This window comes from Martes martes, assembly GCF_963455335.1.
Source record: "Martes martes genome assembly, chromosome: 16".
NCBI classification, from domain to species: domain Eukaryota; kingdom Metazoa; phylum Chordata; class Mammalia; order Carnivora; family Mustelidae; genus Martes; species Martes martes.
Genome location: NC_137904.1, coordinates 46,031,465 through 46,044,757, shown reverse-complemented (window position 1 = coordinate 46,044,757; position 13,293 = coordinate 46,031,465). Strand labels below are relative to the sequence as shown.

The 13,293-nt window shown below is 51.0% G+C and overlaps 2 protein-coding genes across 3 annotated transcripts in view; both read right to left on the bottom strand.

Moving 5' to 3' along the window:
• Window positions 1–1,194: 1,194 nt before the first annotated feature.
• On the bottom strand, window positions 1,195–6,773 carry TMEM106A (transmembrane protein 106A). The gene is made up of 8 exons (XM_080827112.1): window positions 6,676–6,773; window positions 5,188–5,411; window positions 4,619–4,682; window positions 3,853–4,006; window positions 3,196–3,336; window positions 3,031–3,074; window positions 2,484–2,537; window positions 1,195–2,090 (listed from the first exon to the last, which is right to left on the bottom strand). The coding sequence occupies exons 2-8, from the start codon at window positions 5,393–5,395 to the stop codon at window positions 1,970–1,972; spliced, it is 786 nt and encodes a 261-aa protein (XP_080683238.1). The 5' UTR covers window positions 5,396–5,411; window positions 6,676–6,773; the 3' UTR covers window positions 1,195–1,969.
• Window positions 6,774–7,159: 386 nt separating this feature from the next.
• The window catches only part of NBR1 (NBR1 autophagy cargo receptor), a 31,366-nt gene continuing 25,232 nt past the window's right edge, over window positions 7,160–13,293 (bottom strand). For both annotated transcript variants that reach the window (XM_080825728.1, XM_080825727.1), the window contains exons 19-21: window positions 12,655–12,712; window positions 11,460–11,568; window positions 7,160–8,688 (exon numbers count right to left, since the gene is read on the bottom strand). In XM_080825728.1, the coding sequence (XP_080681854.1) occupies window positions 8,515–8,688; window positions 11,460–11,568; window positions 12,655–12,712 (341 nt within the window). In that variant the 3' untranslated portion in view covers window positions 7,160–8,514. The remainder of the gene's footprint in view (window positions 8,689–11,459; window positions 11,569–12,654; window positions 12,713–13,293) is intronic.

Genomic DNA, 13,293 nt, shown 5'->3' with positions numbered 1-13,293 from the left:
TTAAACACAGCACACCTCACCTTGGGAAGGGGAGGCGGACTGACCCACAAAACCCCACAGGCCTCTTCCTTCCTCCACCTCAGCCCTTCCCGGAAGCAGTCAGCCTTCACCCCCTCGCCACTTCCTGAAGCTGACATCCGGGGTCTCTCCCACAGCCTGTCCCCTTTTCCACCTGGCCCTGATGAGGGGATGCCTGGGCCTTTCATGGAAGCCTACACAGGTTGAAGGGGCCCCTCAGTGCAGTGTTTCCTGAGGGGAGCAGCTGGGGGACCTGGGGTAGGGCACAGAACAGGAATATTAAAGTAGGGAGGGAACTTAAGAGACACAAGGTGAAGGAAGGGGGAGAGGGGACGGTTAGCAGAGGGGCTCAGGGCCTGGGGAGGAGAGCTTGGCACCCACTCAGACACCCCAAAACAGCCCAGCAGTGTCGCCCAGGTCCAGCTCTCCTCCCAACTCACAGGAGGCTCTTTGTTTACTCTTTAACATTGTGAAGTGTAGTTTATTGAATACAATATAAATCCTTTACATTTGGCAACTGACACTCAGCAGAAACTCCAGGCTGGCCTTTCCGGACTTCTGTGCTCCTGCCAGCCTCTTCCTGACTCTAGTTACTCAGGCACGAACGCGGGGAGACAGGACAACCTCCTTCCTTCCCATTGTCCCCACAGCCAGCTAGCCAGGTGCTGTCCCCACTGCCCCCTTTCCACCCATCCAACTTGGCATTCAGCTTTCCCCACCACCTAAGTTCATCTCCAGGCCTGAGAGAAACCACAGCTGCCTTTAGCGAGCAATTACCATTCCTGCTCAGTGCCTCCAGCTGGAGCCCAGGGGGAACCCACATTAGCGGGGACTTTGCTTCTTCATCCGAGTGACAGCAAAGAGAGGTCAAGACCAGTCCCTCCTGATGTGTGGTTCCAGCCTGCCCATGCCAGAAGGAAAGCAGAGACCTCTGGGAGCAGAGGATGATGGGCCTTGGAGCTAAGCCGGGGAGGCCGTAGAGCCCAGCAGCTTGTGGCCGAATCCTGACAGCTTGACCTCTGCAAGCTATCGCAGAGCAGCAGCTGGGGCCACCGGCTGACTGACCTGGGTCCAGGGTTGTGGGCTGACTGCCAGCCAGAAGCCTAACTTCAATAAATACCTTCCCAAGTGACTCTGGCTTCATCTGTTTTTTTGTTTTTTTTTTTTTTTTTTTTTCCTGGAGAGACGGAGGGGGTGCCAGATGCCTCCCTCTCCTCCCCTACTATGTTTGCTCCTGCTGTGATGGGAATAATAAAACGATTTTCTGGCGAGAAGCTTTAGCCAGAGAAAAGCTCTGTCTTCCTAGGAAGGGGGGCAGCCTTTAACCGGGGAGGCCGCTGAGCTGCAGGCCCTTAGCCAACCTTGCCATTGGGGCACAAGTTCCCAGGAGAGAAGCCGACCAGCACCGCCCCTTTGTCACATGACCAAAGCCAGAAGGAACGAGACAGCACGATGTCCCTCAAGTCACCCTCCCATCACCGGGTGGGGAACTTGAAAAAGATCCATGTTTTAAAAGCCAGATAAAATGAGATTTCTCCCTTCAGGCAGGAGGAAGGCCAGCCCCAGAGGAGCGAGGCAACCAAGGTGCTCAGTACAGAGAACAGATGCCACTCCAGACACCTCAAGGCTACTTCAGGTCAGACTCTCCTCAAGACAGACACAGGGGAAAGCCTGGCACTGGCCCCTAGAAGAACCAGACTTCTTTTCTGGTGGAAGTCAGAGGACGTGAGTGATGTGCATCTGTGCATGCGTGCGTGCGTGTGTGTGTGTCTGTGTGGGTGTAAAGTTAACTTCCACATAGGGCTTCCTGTGGTGAGGGTGTGTGTGTGGTGGGGGGGAGGTAGAATAAAGCAGGGCTTTTCCTTTGGCAAAGTCACTGTAGTCCTTCCTTGGGTTCTGGGAGATACAGCTCAGGCTGGCTGGGGCCTGGAGTTCGGGACCAGCAGGCAGGTCATGGCGGATGAGGGACCAGCAAGTGGGGCACTGACGAGTTTCCCCGGCAGTCCACGTACTCATAGTTCTGGAAGACTAGCTGCTCTGAATGGCTCAGGTAGGAACAGGTCAGGGTGCCCCTGGAGAGGAAGCAGGCTTTATTGCTGCATCTGGCGGTGAGGGGTGGGGGGTGGGGGGTGGGGGGTGGGAGGGGGCGGGGAAAAGAGGAAGCTCTGGCCCTGCTCTGCTGTCTGGGGTGGGGGGATCCCTCAAACACCCCCCCTTCCTTCTGCTCCCTGCTCTGCCAATGCTCCTGGGACAGCTGTCCCACCTGTGATCCAGACAGTTCAGTGGCTGTCACACCGATGGCTTATAAGCAAGGCGGGGTCTAGGGAAGGGGCGGGATCTGCCTTCCCAAGAGCCAGCAAAGATCATGGAGTTAGCTTTGGAGGACCTCTCCCACAAGGTGAGCAGAGCATAGCCTGGGGTCAGAAGGAGGCGAGGGGGACACCCGGGCTCCAAGCCCTACTTACTGGATGTGCAAAAGCACGTGGTGGACTTTGATTTTCATCCAGGAACAGATTTTGCTGAGAGAGAAAGAACACGTGACCATGTTTCACACTGAGCAGCCTGGCAGCTCGGAGGAGACCTGCAGGTCGGTCCCAGGCTCCGGGCCTCTTTTCCATCAGGGGTCCCAAATGCCATGCCCACTCTTTCTCCCTCTAAGGTGAGCACGTCACCCTTGCCTCAGTGTCATTCCTCCAAGCCCCATAGGCTTGGCCCAGGTGTGTGCTAGCTCCTCCCTCAGCAGAAACAAGACATTCATCTTTCTTAAGTAATTTAGGCTGAAGAGTCCAAGGTCACCTATTGTAAGAATTAACTAAATTCTGGCCTGTTTTCATTCCAACCTAAGTCCAAACAGGCAGAGGGATGGGGACCCTGAATCCCTTGCAGATTGCCATCTTGGCCACGAGAGTGAAGGCCAAATGCTGGCTGCAGAGAAGGAAATCTGGTAGGGATGAAGACTGGGTTTCCAACCAGGGACAGAGGCTAAGGGAGAAGAGATCAAGGGATACTTACTATGTGTTTTCATCCCAGATTTTGTTGGCCACTGCATAAAACATCTGTCAACCAAATGGGCACAGGATGAACCCCAACCCCAGCTGCCCCTTCCGACCCCCACACGTGTCCACACCCTTGTGGGCAGGGCTGGCCCCGGGATGGGGTGGGGGGGGTGGGGGTCACCTGTTCACTGGCCAAAGGACCGATGTGGAGGAGGAGGCTGTTGGTGACCTGCCCCACCACGAGGGACAGGTGCAGAACCTCGATGGTCAGCTGGGTCACCGTGATGGGGTAGTAGTTGCTATTGGAGATGTTTAAGATATTCTGAGGAGGAAGACAAGGGAAAGGGAAGTGGGAAGGTGACCATCCTTGAAAAGGAGAAGTCAAGTAGCTTCCTTATCCCTGCCTGCCCCTCGGCCTGACTGAGCCCCACTCCCACTACGGGCCTCAGCTGCTGAAGCCCAGCGTCAGGAGCCCCTTGGAGTGGCTCTTAATGGCGAAGGGGTCACCGTAAGACATGAAGTTGGCCCAGGACCCAGGCTCATCCTGCAAGGCTTCTCCCTGTTCCATTCTGCCCACCCAGAGTGTCTCAGGCATGCCCTCCACCCTGTGTTTTATTTCTCTCGCCCTGATTCTTCCCCCGTGGGGTGTACAGTCCTAATTCTGCACGTTCCGCTATGGGGCTCATGGTTGCACCTGCTTCCCCCCAGGCTTTGACACCCTCTGGCTGCCACAGGACCCCTGGCTACCTGAGCCTGGGATGGCAACGCCCGACAAGGGCCGCAGAGAAGAGCGGCCGGCAAGGCGGCGTGGGGCTTAGGGGTGCGGGCGCCCACCCACCGTTATGTTGAGGTGGATGTCAGCCTCGTCAAAGGCCACTGTGGAGGAGTTGAGGCCCGCGGGCTGCACGGCGATGGACCGGGGAAACAGGAAAAAGACGATGAGGGAGGAGGTCACAAGGCAGATGAGGACGGCCAGGAACACAAAAAGTTTCCTGTGGGAAAGAAAGCAGGATCCGGGGTAGAGGAGGGGACAGGTCTGAACACCACAGAACCTTGGGCAGAGAGGGACACTCCTCTCCCTCAACCACTGAGCACCTTGGGTGGAAGGGGCAGGGATTCACGTCCAAGAGACCCATGACAAAGAGGGTCACGTCCCCCTCCGGGGACACTCGCTGCCTCCGAGGCTGTGCAGTACCTCAGAATAGGAAGCAGCTCATTTTCCATCTCAGCCAGAGAGAACAAGCAGGTCTGAGCTGCCACAGAGAGGGAAGCTCGCAGGAAAAATAACTTCTCCATATGAACCGCAGCCTGGGCCATTACACTCCCTCCCGAAAGACCTCGCAGAGTCAAGAGATCCTCCCTCTTTTCACAAGGGAGCCATGCTTCTTGGAAGCACTGAAGCTCCTGATACCAGGTGGCCTCAGGTGGCACCTGCTGTGGCCCAGACTTCTTAAACCAGGAAAAGCCCCGGAAGCGGAGCTAGTATATATGATCTCAGTGAGGCTTCCCATGGAGAAGAATTGCGGCGGGGAGGCAGAATGGGGGAGACAGAACAGACCCCAGGGGTGACAGCTTGTGGAGCTGAGGTGAGAAGAGGGGCTTACGTGCGCCTGGGCTTCAGCCTCTGGTCCCCATAGGGGATGAGGGCCACTAGCTGCTTCTCTAGCTCTGTGGAGAGAAAGAAGGTAAGAGAGAGAGAGGGCTAAGAAGTGTGCATGACGAATGTTTCCTGTGCCAGCCTCCCAGAAGCAACACCTTCACCCCACCGAGTGGGGTCAGAAGCATGCCACCTCTGCCCCAGAGCAGGACTGGGACCGCTGGGCAGATGACAGCAGCTCAACTTTGTCAGCTCCGGAATGGAAGTGAGATTTTCACTACCAAGTGTGAATTTCCAGAAGGCACCAGCGAATGAGAGAAGTCTAGCTTCTCTGGAGAGGTCATTTGTAACTTCGTGACTCCTAAGGCACAGTGTTGCTAAAGGAGCAGGGAGGCTGGAGACGCCTGGGGAGAACCACCAGGGCAGGAGGGGTGGGGTGTCTCTGCAGCCAGTGCAGGGCTAGGGAACATCTCGCTGGCCTCCCTAAAGCTGGGGGACCAAGCCCCAATTCGAGGAGGCTCAGAGGGGCCTGACCAGCTGGAATCCAGGCTCTTTCCAAAGCCTTGGGCCACTCACCTTGCGGGATCTCCCCGCTGCCCTGACAGGTGGGACAAGTCACAAAGCTGGCACGGGCAGCCCCTTCACAAGGCGCTTGGGAACAGAAGGATTTGCTGCTTCGGGTGCTGGAGTAGCAGGCAGCGTTGCTGCCAGTGGCCGGGCTGGGGGGCAGGATCGACCTGTTCTCCTCCCGAGAGCCCAAATGGGAGAATGTCTCACCCATCATTCAGGGGGAGTTTTCACTAAGGAGAAAAGAACAGAATTCACTGCTAAGCTTGTTAGCACGGACACGGGATGTCACTCTGGTTTTGGGTTCTCAAGGTTGGCAAGGAGCACCACCCCAAATTCAGTTAAGCTCCGGCCCAAGGAAGTTAGGATATGGAAAACTGAACAGTTACACGGGATTCTGGGATCAGAAATTTCAGTGTATTTTCTTTCATTACTGCAGGGGAGCTCAATCTGCCTGTGAGAGGGAAGAGAAAAGAAAAGCAGAAGTTATTTCCCTAGAAGGGACTTCCAGAAGTGAATGGCGGAGCACTTTATTTTTATTTTCTGGGAAAGTTGCTGAGCTGTCAGTTGCTTCAGGGGAAGGAAGTGGACAGGGCTGGCGGGCGGTGGGGGAGGCCGCAGTCCAGAGTCCCTTCACCCTCTGCGACAAGAGGACTCTGAAGAGGTATCCAGGACACCCGGGCAGAAATGCCTGCGATCTCCCAGCCTGGGAGTGGAAGGAAGGCTTCCATTCCTGAGCCCCGGCAGGTGCTGGCCGAATAGGAAGGCAGGGATTCTTTGAAACAAGGGAAAGGCGGCTAGGCTGGTCACAGGTGTGCCTAAGAACCTTAAAAAAGCCCTGAAAGGGAGCAGAAACCTCTTCCTCACTGCTTTCTGTGGGGTAGGAAAGAATGCCTGGGGAAGGGTGGGAGCAATGGTTAGGGTCCATTCTACACTAAGGAATGCTAAAGGCTAAAAATCCAGATTTTTCCCCAAAGGGTCAGGAGTGGTAGCAGAATGAGAGGGCAAGGTGAGCCACATCTTGCTGGGCCAAAATCAAGGGCGCCTCACCTGGTTCAGGTCTGGGATCCAACCCTCCTGTCAGCTAAGAGTGAGATTTCTGGAATGTGTCTTTCAGGATAAAGGCTTATAGGGCAGGGCGACCCGAGGGACCACGGGCTGGAGCTGGCCAGGCTACTGGCCCCCTTCCACTGAGTCCTGGGGGAGCGAATATGCAGCGCTGGAGACGGGTGGGGAGCAGCGACCTCGGCGTACCCGGAGGGGCTAGGCTGCTTCCAGCCCTACTCCCGGGCTCGGCCAGGGTCCCGAGTAGCGGAGCAGTTGCTCCGCAAAAGCTGGAATTTCACTGAAGGAGAATTTCAAGTCCTTCCGGACACCCCGAGGCCGTTAGTCGAGCCTGTTAACCCGCGAGTGCCTACGTGAGACTACGAGGCACTGAAGGTCCCTCGGCCCTTGCCTCCCAAAGGGAAAGAAAGGAAAATCTGCGGAGCGCCTTACCCCACCCCCGGGCGACAGCAGGACTGAAACGGCGGCAAGCAGAATCGAAAGTGCGGGAGCCCAGGGCCTCACCCTAAGCTTTGACTCGATGCCGGGGGAAGCTCCGCCCCAGCTCCTCCAGACCCGCCCCCTCCCAGGGGCCCGCCCCCTCCCAGGGGCCCGCCCCCTCTCGAGACAAGGCGAGGGAAGAGCTCGGCTCTTCACAGACCACCCCGCCGCCCCGACGCTGCTTCCGCAAGCACCAGCCACTCCAGGCAGGGCTTTCAAAGAACCTTTATTTGACCATTCTTGAAGCGGTTACATACAAGTACAATCTGACGGACGACTGGATCTCAGGGTCCTCCTGGACCCCTGCAATACGATTCAGAAGGTCAGAATAGGTCCCGCCCCAAATCAACCCAATTAATTACACACACCCTGCCGCTCAGCCTCTACCCAGAAACCCGGATAAAAACGTTTTAAATAATGAACAGCCCGGTTGGCCCGCAGTCCGAATCTTGGTTTATTTAATAGCGGTCAAGAAGTATACTGTAAATAAACATCATGATGACTAATGATTAATTAACATCATCATTCATTATAAATACCAACCAGGTTAAATAATACTAGTTTACTATCCTTCCCCCTTTTGGATGAGGGTTAAGAGTCTTCTTTTTCTGGAAGTCATTTTCATGAATAATAGCTTTTAGTGTTTTTTTTTTGTTACCTTTTCCTTCACCCATTGAACCCAAGACTCCTTTCTGTAAACAGAATGAGGACCTGGGGCCCTGGCAGCAAGCTTTCCCATTCATTCTGGGGTTAACTCAAAATGTTTTTAAAGTTAGTCCCCTTCCAAGATTTGCAAAACCGTCTCCCCTGTGCTAGGCTCTCTCAGGCTAGATACCTTTGAGCAGATTTCAAACATTCACGAAGCCATCAGCATTTCCTATTTGTCTGCCTCTGAACTGACTTTGCTAGGTTGAGCTGGGAGCCTGCCTTTCACTTTCCACCTCTCAACTGTAACATCTACCCTGACCTCAAGAAAAAAAAGGTAACTGTTACATTTTTTTCCTTTTAATAGAAGTTTTTCCCTTCTCTACAGTATTAGCAAAATATTTCACACTATCTACTTAAATTTGTTCCCTTAAATAAAGAAAAATGTATGCAAAACGACTACAGTAAACACTGCTAACAGGTGCTGGTGGGTTAACAAGCACACTCCCTCCTCCTTTCACTGAAGTGTGGAGACCCACAAGGTGATCTTCCTGAATGTACCAGTGGGGTCTCTAGAAAACAACAGTGCTGATCACTAAGCCTTGCAGGGAATTGATTTTGCCCTTGAACAAGCTGGAGTAACAAGATTTCTCTGGGGCTCTGGGTGTCATTTCAATACCACACAGATATGAGGCTTGGGATGGGCTAGAAAAATTGTTAAGAATTCTTGAAAACAACTTCCGAGGTTAGGTTAATTTCTTTTAAAAACTGACAACAGATATCCCCATAGAAACATCCACATTTAACCAAAGGAAAATACTCAACTTTGATACAAGCAGAAAGAAAAACGGTTCTATAGGAAGTTCAAGTTATGCTCTTTGATGCACTACAATGGAGACCGGAGCTTTATACAAATCAACTGAAAAACCGTTTTCCTACAATTCATCTGATGTCTCTGCTTCAGTTCTGGGCTTTGATTTGCTCCCCAAAATACTGTAATGCAGGTACTGTCTTGATAATTCAATAATGGGCTCAACAGATTCATCAGATTAAAAAATAACCCAGGGCTTTCTCCCCTACGCCTCCAAGGACAGAATAAAGATCATCTCTGAGCAGCAGGCTAATGATTTAATACGAGGGCCCTCCTCAGTAGCGGTGGCTGTACCAGTCATTGTTGTTGATCTGAAGCAGTTCCGTCACAACCTGCAGGATGTTGTAATTGTGTTTCTTCAGCAGCCTGAGGTTCAGCTGCCGGTCACAGAATCCCATTTCGAAGAGATGGGCCATCAGGGCTGCTGTCTGATCTTCAGAAACTATTGGCTGTATACAGTCAAGAAAAGCAGAGCAACGTTTTCGGTATCACTTATGTGCCTTGTCAATTGTTACTATCTTGCAAATCATATAAATCTTTCCAAGATCTGTTTAAAATATTAGGGAATTCAACGCCAGGGTGGGGCCACTCCTGTCCACCTGCCACCATCGCTCGCGCCACCTGAGGGAGGGCTGGGAAGGCCCCGCCCTGGGTTCCCCGTGTTTGTACCCGGAACTGGGCAACTCAGGAACTGTCTTTGGACCGATAAAGGAAAAGATGCAAGTACTGGAAACACTGTGAAGATAAAGCTAACTGTGCCGATGGGGCCAGTGGAGGCAGGGGCAGAGACGTTACCGGGAGAGTGGGGTCGGCTACGCAAAGGGGCTAAATAAGAAACTCTTTGTGAAATGACATCTTGGGCGACCTTCTTGGCATTTTTTCCCCTTTTTAAAGAACAGAAGCAATCCACAAAGAGGGAGCTAACATTCCTTTACCTCCCTCTTTGAGCCAAGCCCTGTCGTGGACACATAACCTTCCTAAATCCTACCACTTTGGATTACCCTTTTTTTTTTTTTTTAATTAACAGAGAGTGTATTACTAGTTTCAGGTGTAGAGTTCAGTGATTCATCAGTTGCATATCACACCCACTGCTCATTCCATCACGTGCCCTCCTTCGTGCCCATCACCCAGTTACCCCAACCCCACCCCTCCCCTCCAGCAACCCTCAGTTTGTTCCCTAGAGTTAAGAGTCTCTTATAGTTTGTCTCCTTCTCTGTTTTCGTCCTATTTTAGTTTTCCTTCCCTTCCCCTATGTTCCTCTGTTTTGTTTCTTAAATTCCACATATGAATGAAATCATATAGTATTTGTCTTTCTCTGACTTTCTTCGCTTGGCATAATATCCTCTAGCTCCAACCAAGTTGCTGCAAACGGCAAGATTTCCTTCCTGGATTACTCTCTTAGCAATTACTTACCGTGCTACCAATTAATTCTCTTGTGTAGGAAACAGATACAAAATACCTCATTTGGAAGGGTTGTTGAGCGGATTAAGACAAGAGTGTGTATGCATGTTGAACACAGTCTCTGGCATTTCTCTCTACACCTAACTCCACTGTTCCCTTCTTCCCTCTTATTTCAGAATAAACTATCATTCTCCTTTCCAGAATTGTCTTTCCACACATCCTTTTGCTTGCTATTTTGTGATTTCTCATCACCTCAGAAATCTCTGTGTATCATCCTCGACTGTTAACCTCCTTGCTACTGGCTCAGCCAACTGTAGAAACGTCAATCTCGCTCTGCCTTCTGCGGCCCAGCTTTCGCTCTCTCCCTCTGTGCTCCAGCTACTGGAGAATGAGACATACTCCGAGGCCTCTCCACCTGCTCCCTGTTCTCTGGGGGCTCTGGCCCTTCCTCCCCATTCAAGCTCCCTTCCCTGAGCTCCATCCAGCACATCTTCCTCCCACTTCTCAGGCTCCTGGGCAGGGCCCTTCTTCTTTTCTGGATTCTTTTTTGTTTTTGTTTTAAAGATTTTATTTATTTGACAGAGAGAGACACAGTGAGAGAGGGAGCACAAGAGGGGAATGGGAGAGGGAGAAGCAGGCTTCTGGCGGAGCAGGAGTAGATGCAGGACTCGATCCCAGGACCCCGGGATCATGACCTGAGCTGAAGGCAGATGCTTAACAACTGAGCCGCCCAGGCACCCCTATTTCTTGGATTCTTAAAGGCTCCATCGTGCTTTTACACCCTTTCTTCCTGGAAACTCTCACTGAATCACGTGGTTTCTGCTGGAATATGTATACAGGGGACTTGACCTCCAAGCCAAATCACTCCTCTGAGCCACAGGAACATGCCCAGCTGCACTGTGGGTAACCTTACTTGGACGTGCCTCCAACTCCACACCATCCAAAATGGATCTAATTTTCTTCTCCTCCTGCCCAAATATATCCTTCTTCTTGGATATCCCCTCTTAGTGAATGATACTATCTGCCCAAAGCCAGAAACTCGGGATTCCTCCTTGACTTCTTTCTAGCCTCTTAATCATGGTCTCCAAGTTCTGCCATTTCTCTTTCTCTTCTACCCTTCTTTTCCATCTACACATGGGTTCTCAAATGGATTTCTTTAGGGCTCCCCCAACCTCCGCATGGTAATGGAATTATCTTACTAGGTACAAATCTGATGTTAATCATTTTCCTAAAGCCCATTCACTGCCCCCCTGACCCCAACCAGAAGCCTCAAATAACACCCAAACCACTCAACACAGCACCCCCACCTACATAAATTGGGCTTTTCTCTTCTTACTCTTCCCAGCCCAAATTCACCTTGCCAGCTTACGTTTCCAACTCTTTTAACTGGTTAGTCTCTGTCACAATGCCCTTTCCTGGCGCATACTTATTTTGTCCTTAAGAACTCAGCTCAGGCACCATCTACCAGGAAGCCGCCTCTGGCCCCACGGAGGGGCCCCCAGCAGGGGTGGCCGAGGTGTTCCACCCGAGAACACTGGCGCAGGATCTTACACTAACTGTTTACCTTACTTGTGTCCCACTGTCTTTTGGGAAAGGACTGGTGTCTTCCTCACTTTGTAGCACGTACTTCCAAGAGCTCCCCACATGTAACAGGTCTTCAACAAACATTAGGTCTTTTTCCTTTCTTCCCCTAAGTAACTTGGCTAAAGTCCTATAGCTAGAAAGTGCCAGAATGCCATACTACTTTCCAGCCTAGGCAGGGAGCATCATTTTCCCCAGTGATTTGGCTTTGGTCGAAGAAAAGGAAACATACACTGACCTGGGCAGTGACTGGTGGCCCAGCAAACAAGGCCTTGTATGCAGAAGCAGCAACAGACAAAGCCCCCTTCACCAGTCCTCCGGCAATGCTGCTCCCATGGTGGTGGTGCCTGGGGAGGAAAACCAAATTATCTCCCTAAAAAACACAAACCATTAGCTTCCTACAAGCTAATCTGGGCTCTAATCCTTGAAAGAAAATGATTTCCCTGAGGAAAAAAGTCAGATGTTAAAAAAAAGAATGTGATCATTTTCCTATTAGTTTTATGGCTAAAACCTTGGTTTGATGTAGAGTCCAGCTCTACTGCTGCAAGGTTAAGGGGCATGCAGAAAAGACACTCCTCTTTCTGTAGAACACTGGCTTTTTGTCCCAGCTGAATATTACGTGGTCAAGGGCAAAAAAGGGTATTTAGCAGTCTGTCTGCTTAATTATCATCTCAGAGGACACACCTCCAAAGGAAATGTGATTTTCTGGACACTGTAGGGAGGAATCCACGGATCTGAGATGATTGCAAGCAGAGAGGCAGGTGTGTTTAAGAAACTACTACCAAGGGGCACCTGGGTGGTTCAGTGGGTTAAAGCCTCTGCCTTCGGCTCAGGTCATGATCTCGGGGTCCTGGGATCGAGCCCCGCATCGGGCTCTCTGCTCAGCGGGGAGCCTGCTTCCCTTCCTCTCTCTCTCTGCCTGCCTCTCTGCCTACTTGTGATCTCTGTCAAATAAATAAAATCTTAAAAAAAAAAAAAAAAGAAACTACTACGAAGACGCACAGTGGGCTTGACCTTCCTGCCTTCTTTGGTACTAAGGTGAGGTAAATTTGAGAGTACTGGTCTGGACTGTGAATTTTTTTTTTTTTAAGTATTTTATTTTTTCAAGTTATCTCTACACCCAATGTGGGGCCCGAGCTCACAACCCCGAGATCAAGAGTCATATGCTATACTGGCTAAGCCAGCCAGGCACCCCTGGAATGTGAACACTCTTAAAACGTAACTGTAAAAAAAAAAAAAAAAAAAAAGTAACTGTAGCCCTCTGTTCAATGTTGTTCACAAGCTTCAGGAGAAGTAAAAACAAGAAGGAATGATGGCTCTCCTTCTCCGCCCTCTGGAGGCACATGGTTTGAGAAGCTTGTGCAAATATATAAGCAATACTAGCTTATATATCCACCTGCTTCTGAAGAAGAGGCTGCACAAGGTCCAGTTACCTTGAGTGGTCAGAGCTCTTCTGTCTGCTGTTTACAAGTCCTGATGAGCCTCTGGGCTCTAAAAGCAAAAGAGCTATTGGTTAGACGCGGCATCCACAAGTGCCTAGTGTTTCTTAACTTGTAGTGGGGCCAGTTTTGAGAGGCAAGCAGCAATCTGATCACAGCTTTTATTTATTTAAAATATTTGGGAAATTCTGCAGATGGTTTTAAGTGATAAGGAGGAACTGTCCAGAATGCAGTGCAAGGTAACTGTTCACTGAATCCAAAAAACTAAGTCCATAAAGCTATCACACCAATTTATTTATTAGTTTTTAAGTACTTTTAGGTTTTGTGTGTGTGGTTTTTTTTTTTTTTTTGATTAACAGTGGGAAGTGACTTTGAAGGTCTACTAACAACTTCAAGGTGCTAAGAAAACAGCCCCACAGGTTTTATGACTGTGCTGAACCGCTTCAAGGTCACACAGTGAGGAAAGGGGGAGCTGGGCCTGGAACCTAGACTGGTCTAGCTCCAAACCCTGTGTGCTTGCCACTGCGGCACAATGCCTGCCTCTGCGAGGTCTCACTTAATAAATATGAAGCTAGAGAACAGAAAAGAATGTGAGGGAGGGCCACAGGAAAAAAAGATGGGCAGGTTTCTGAA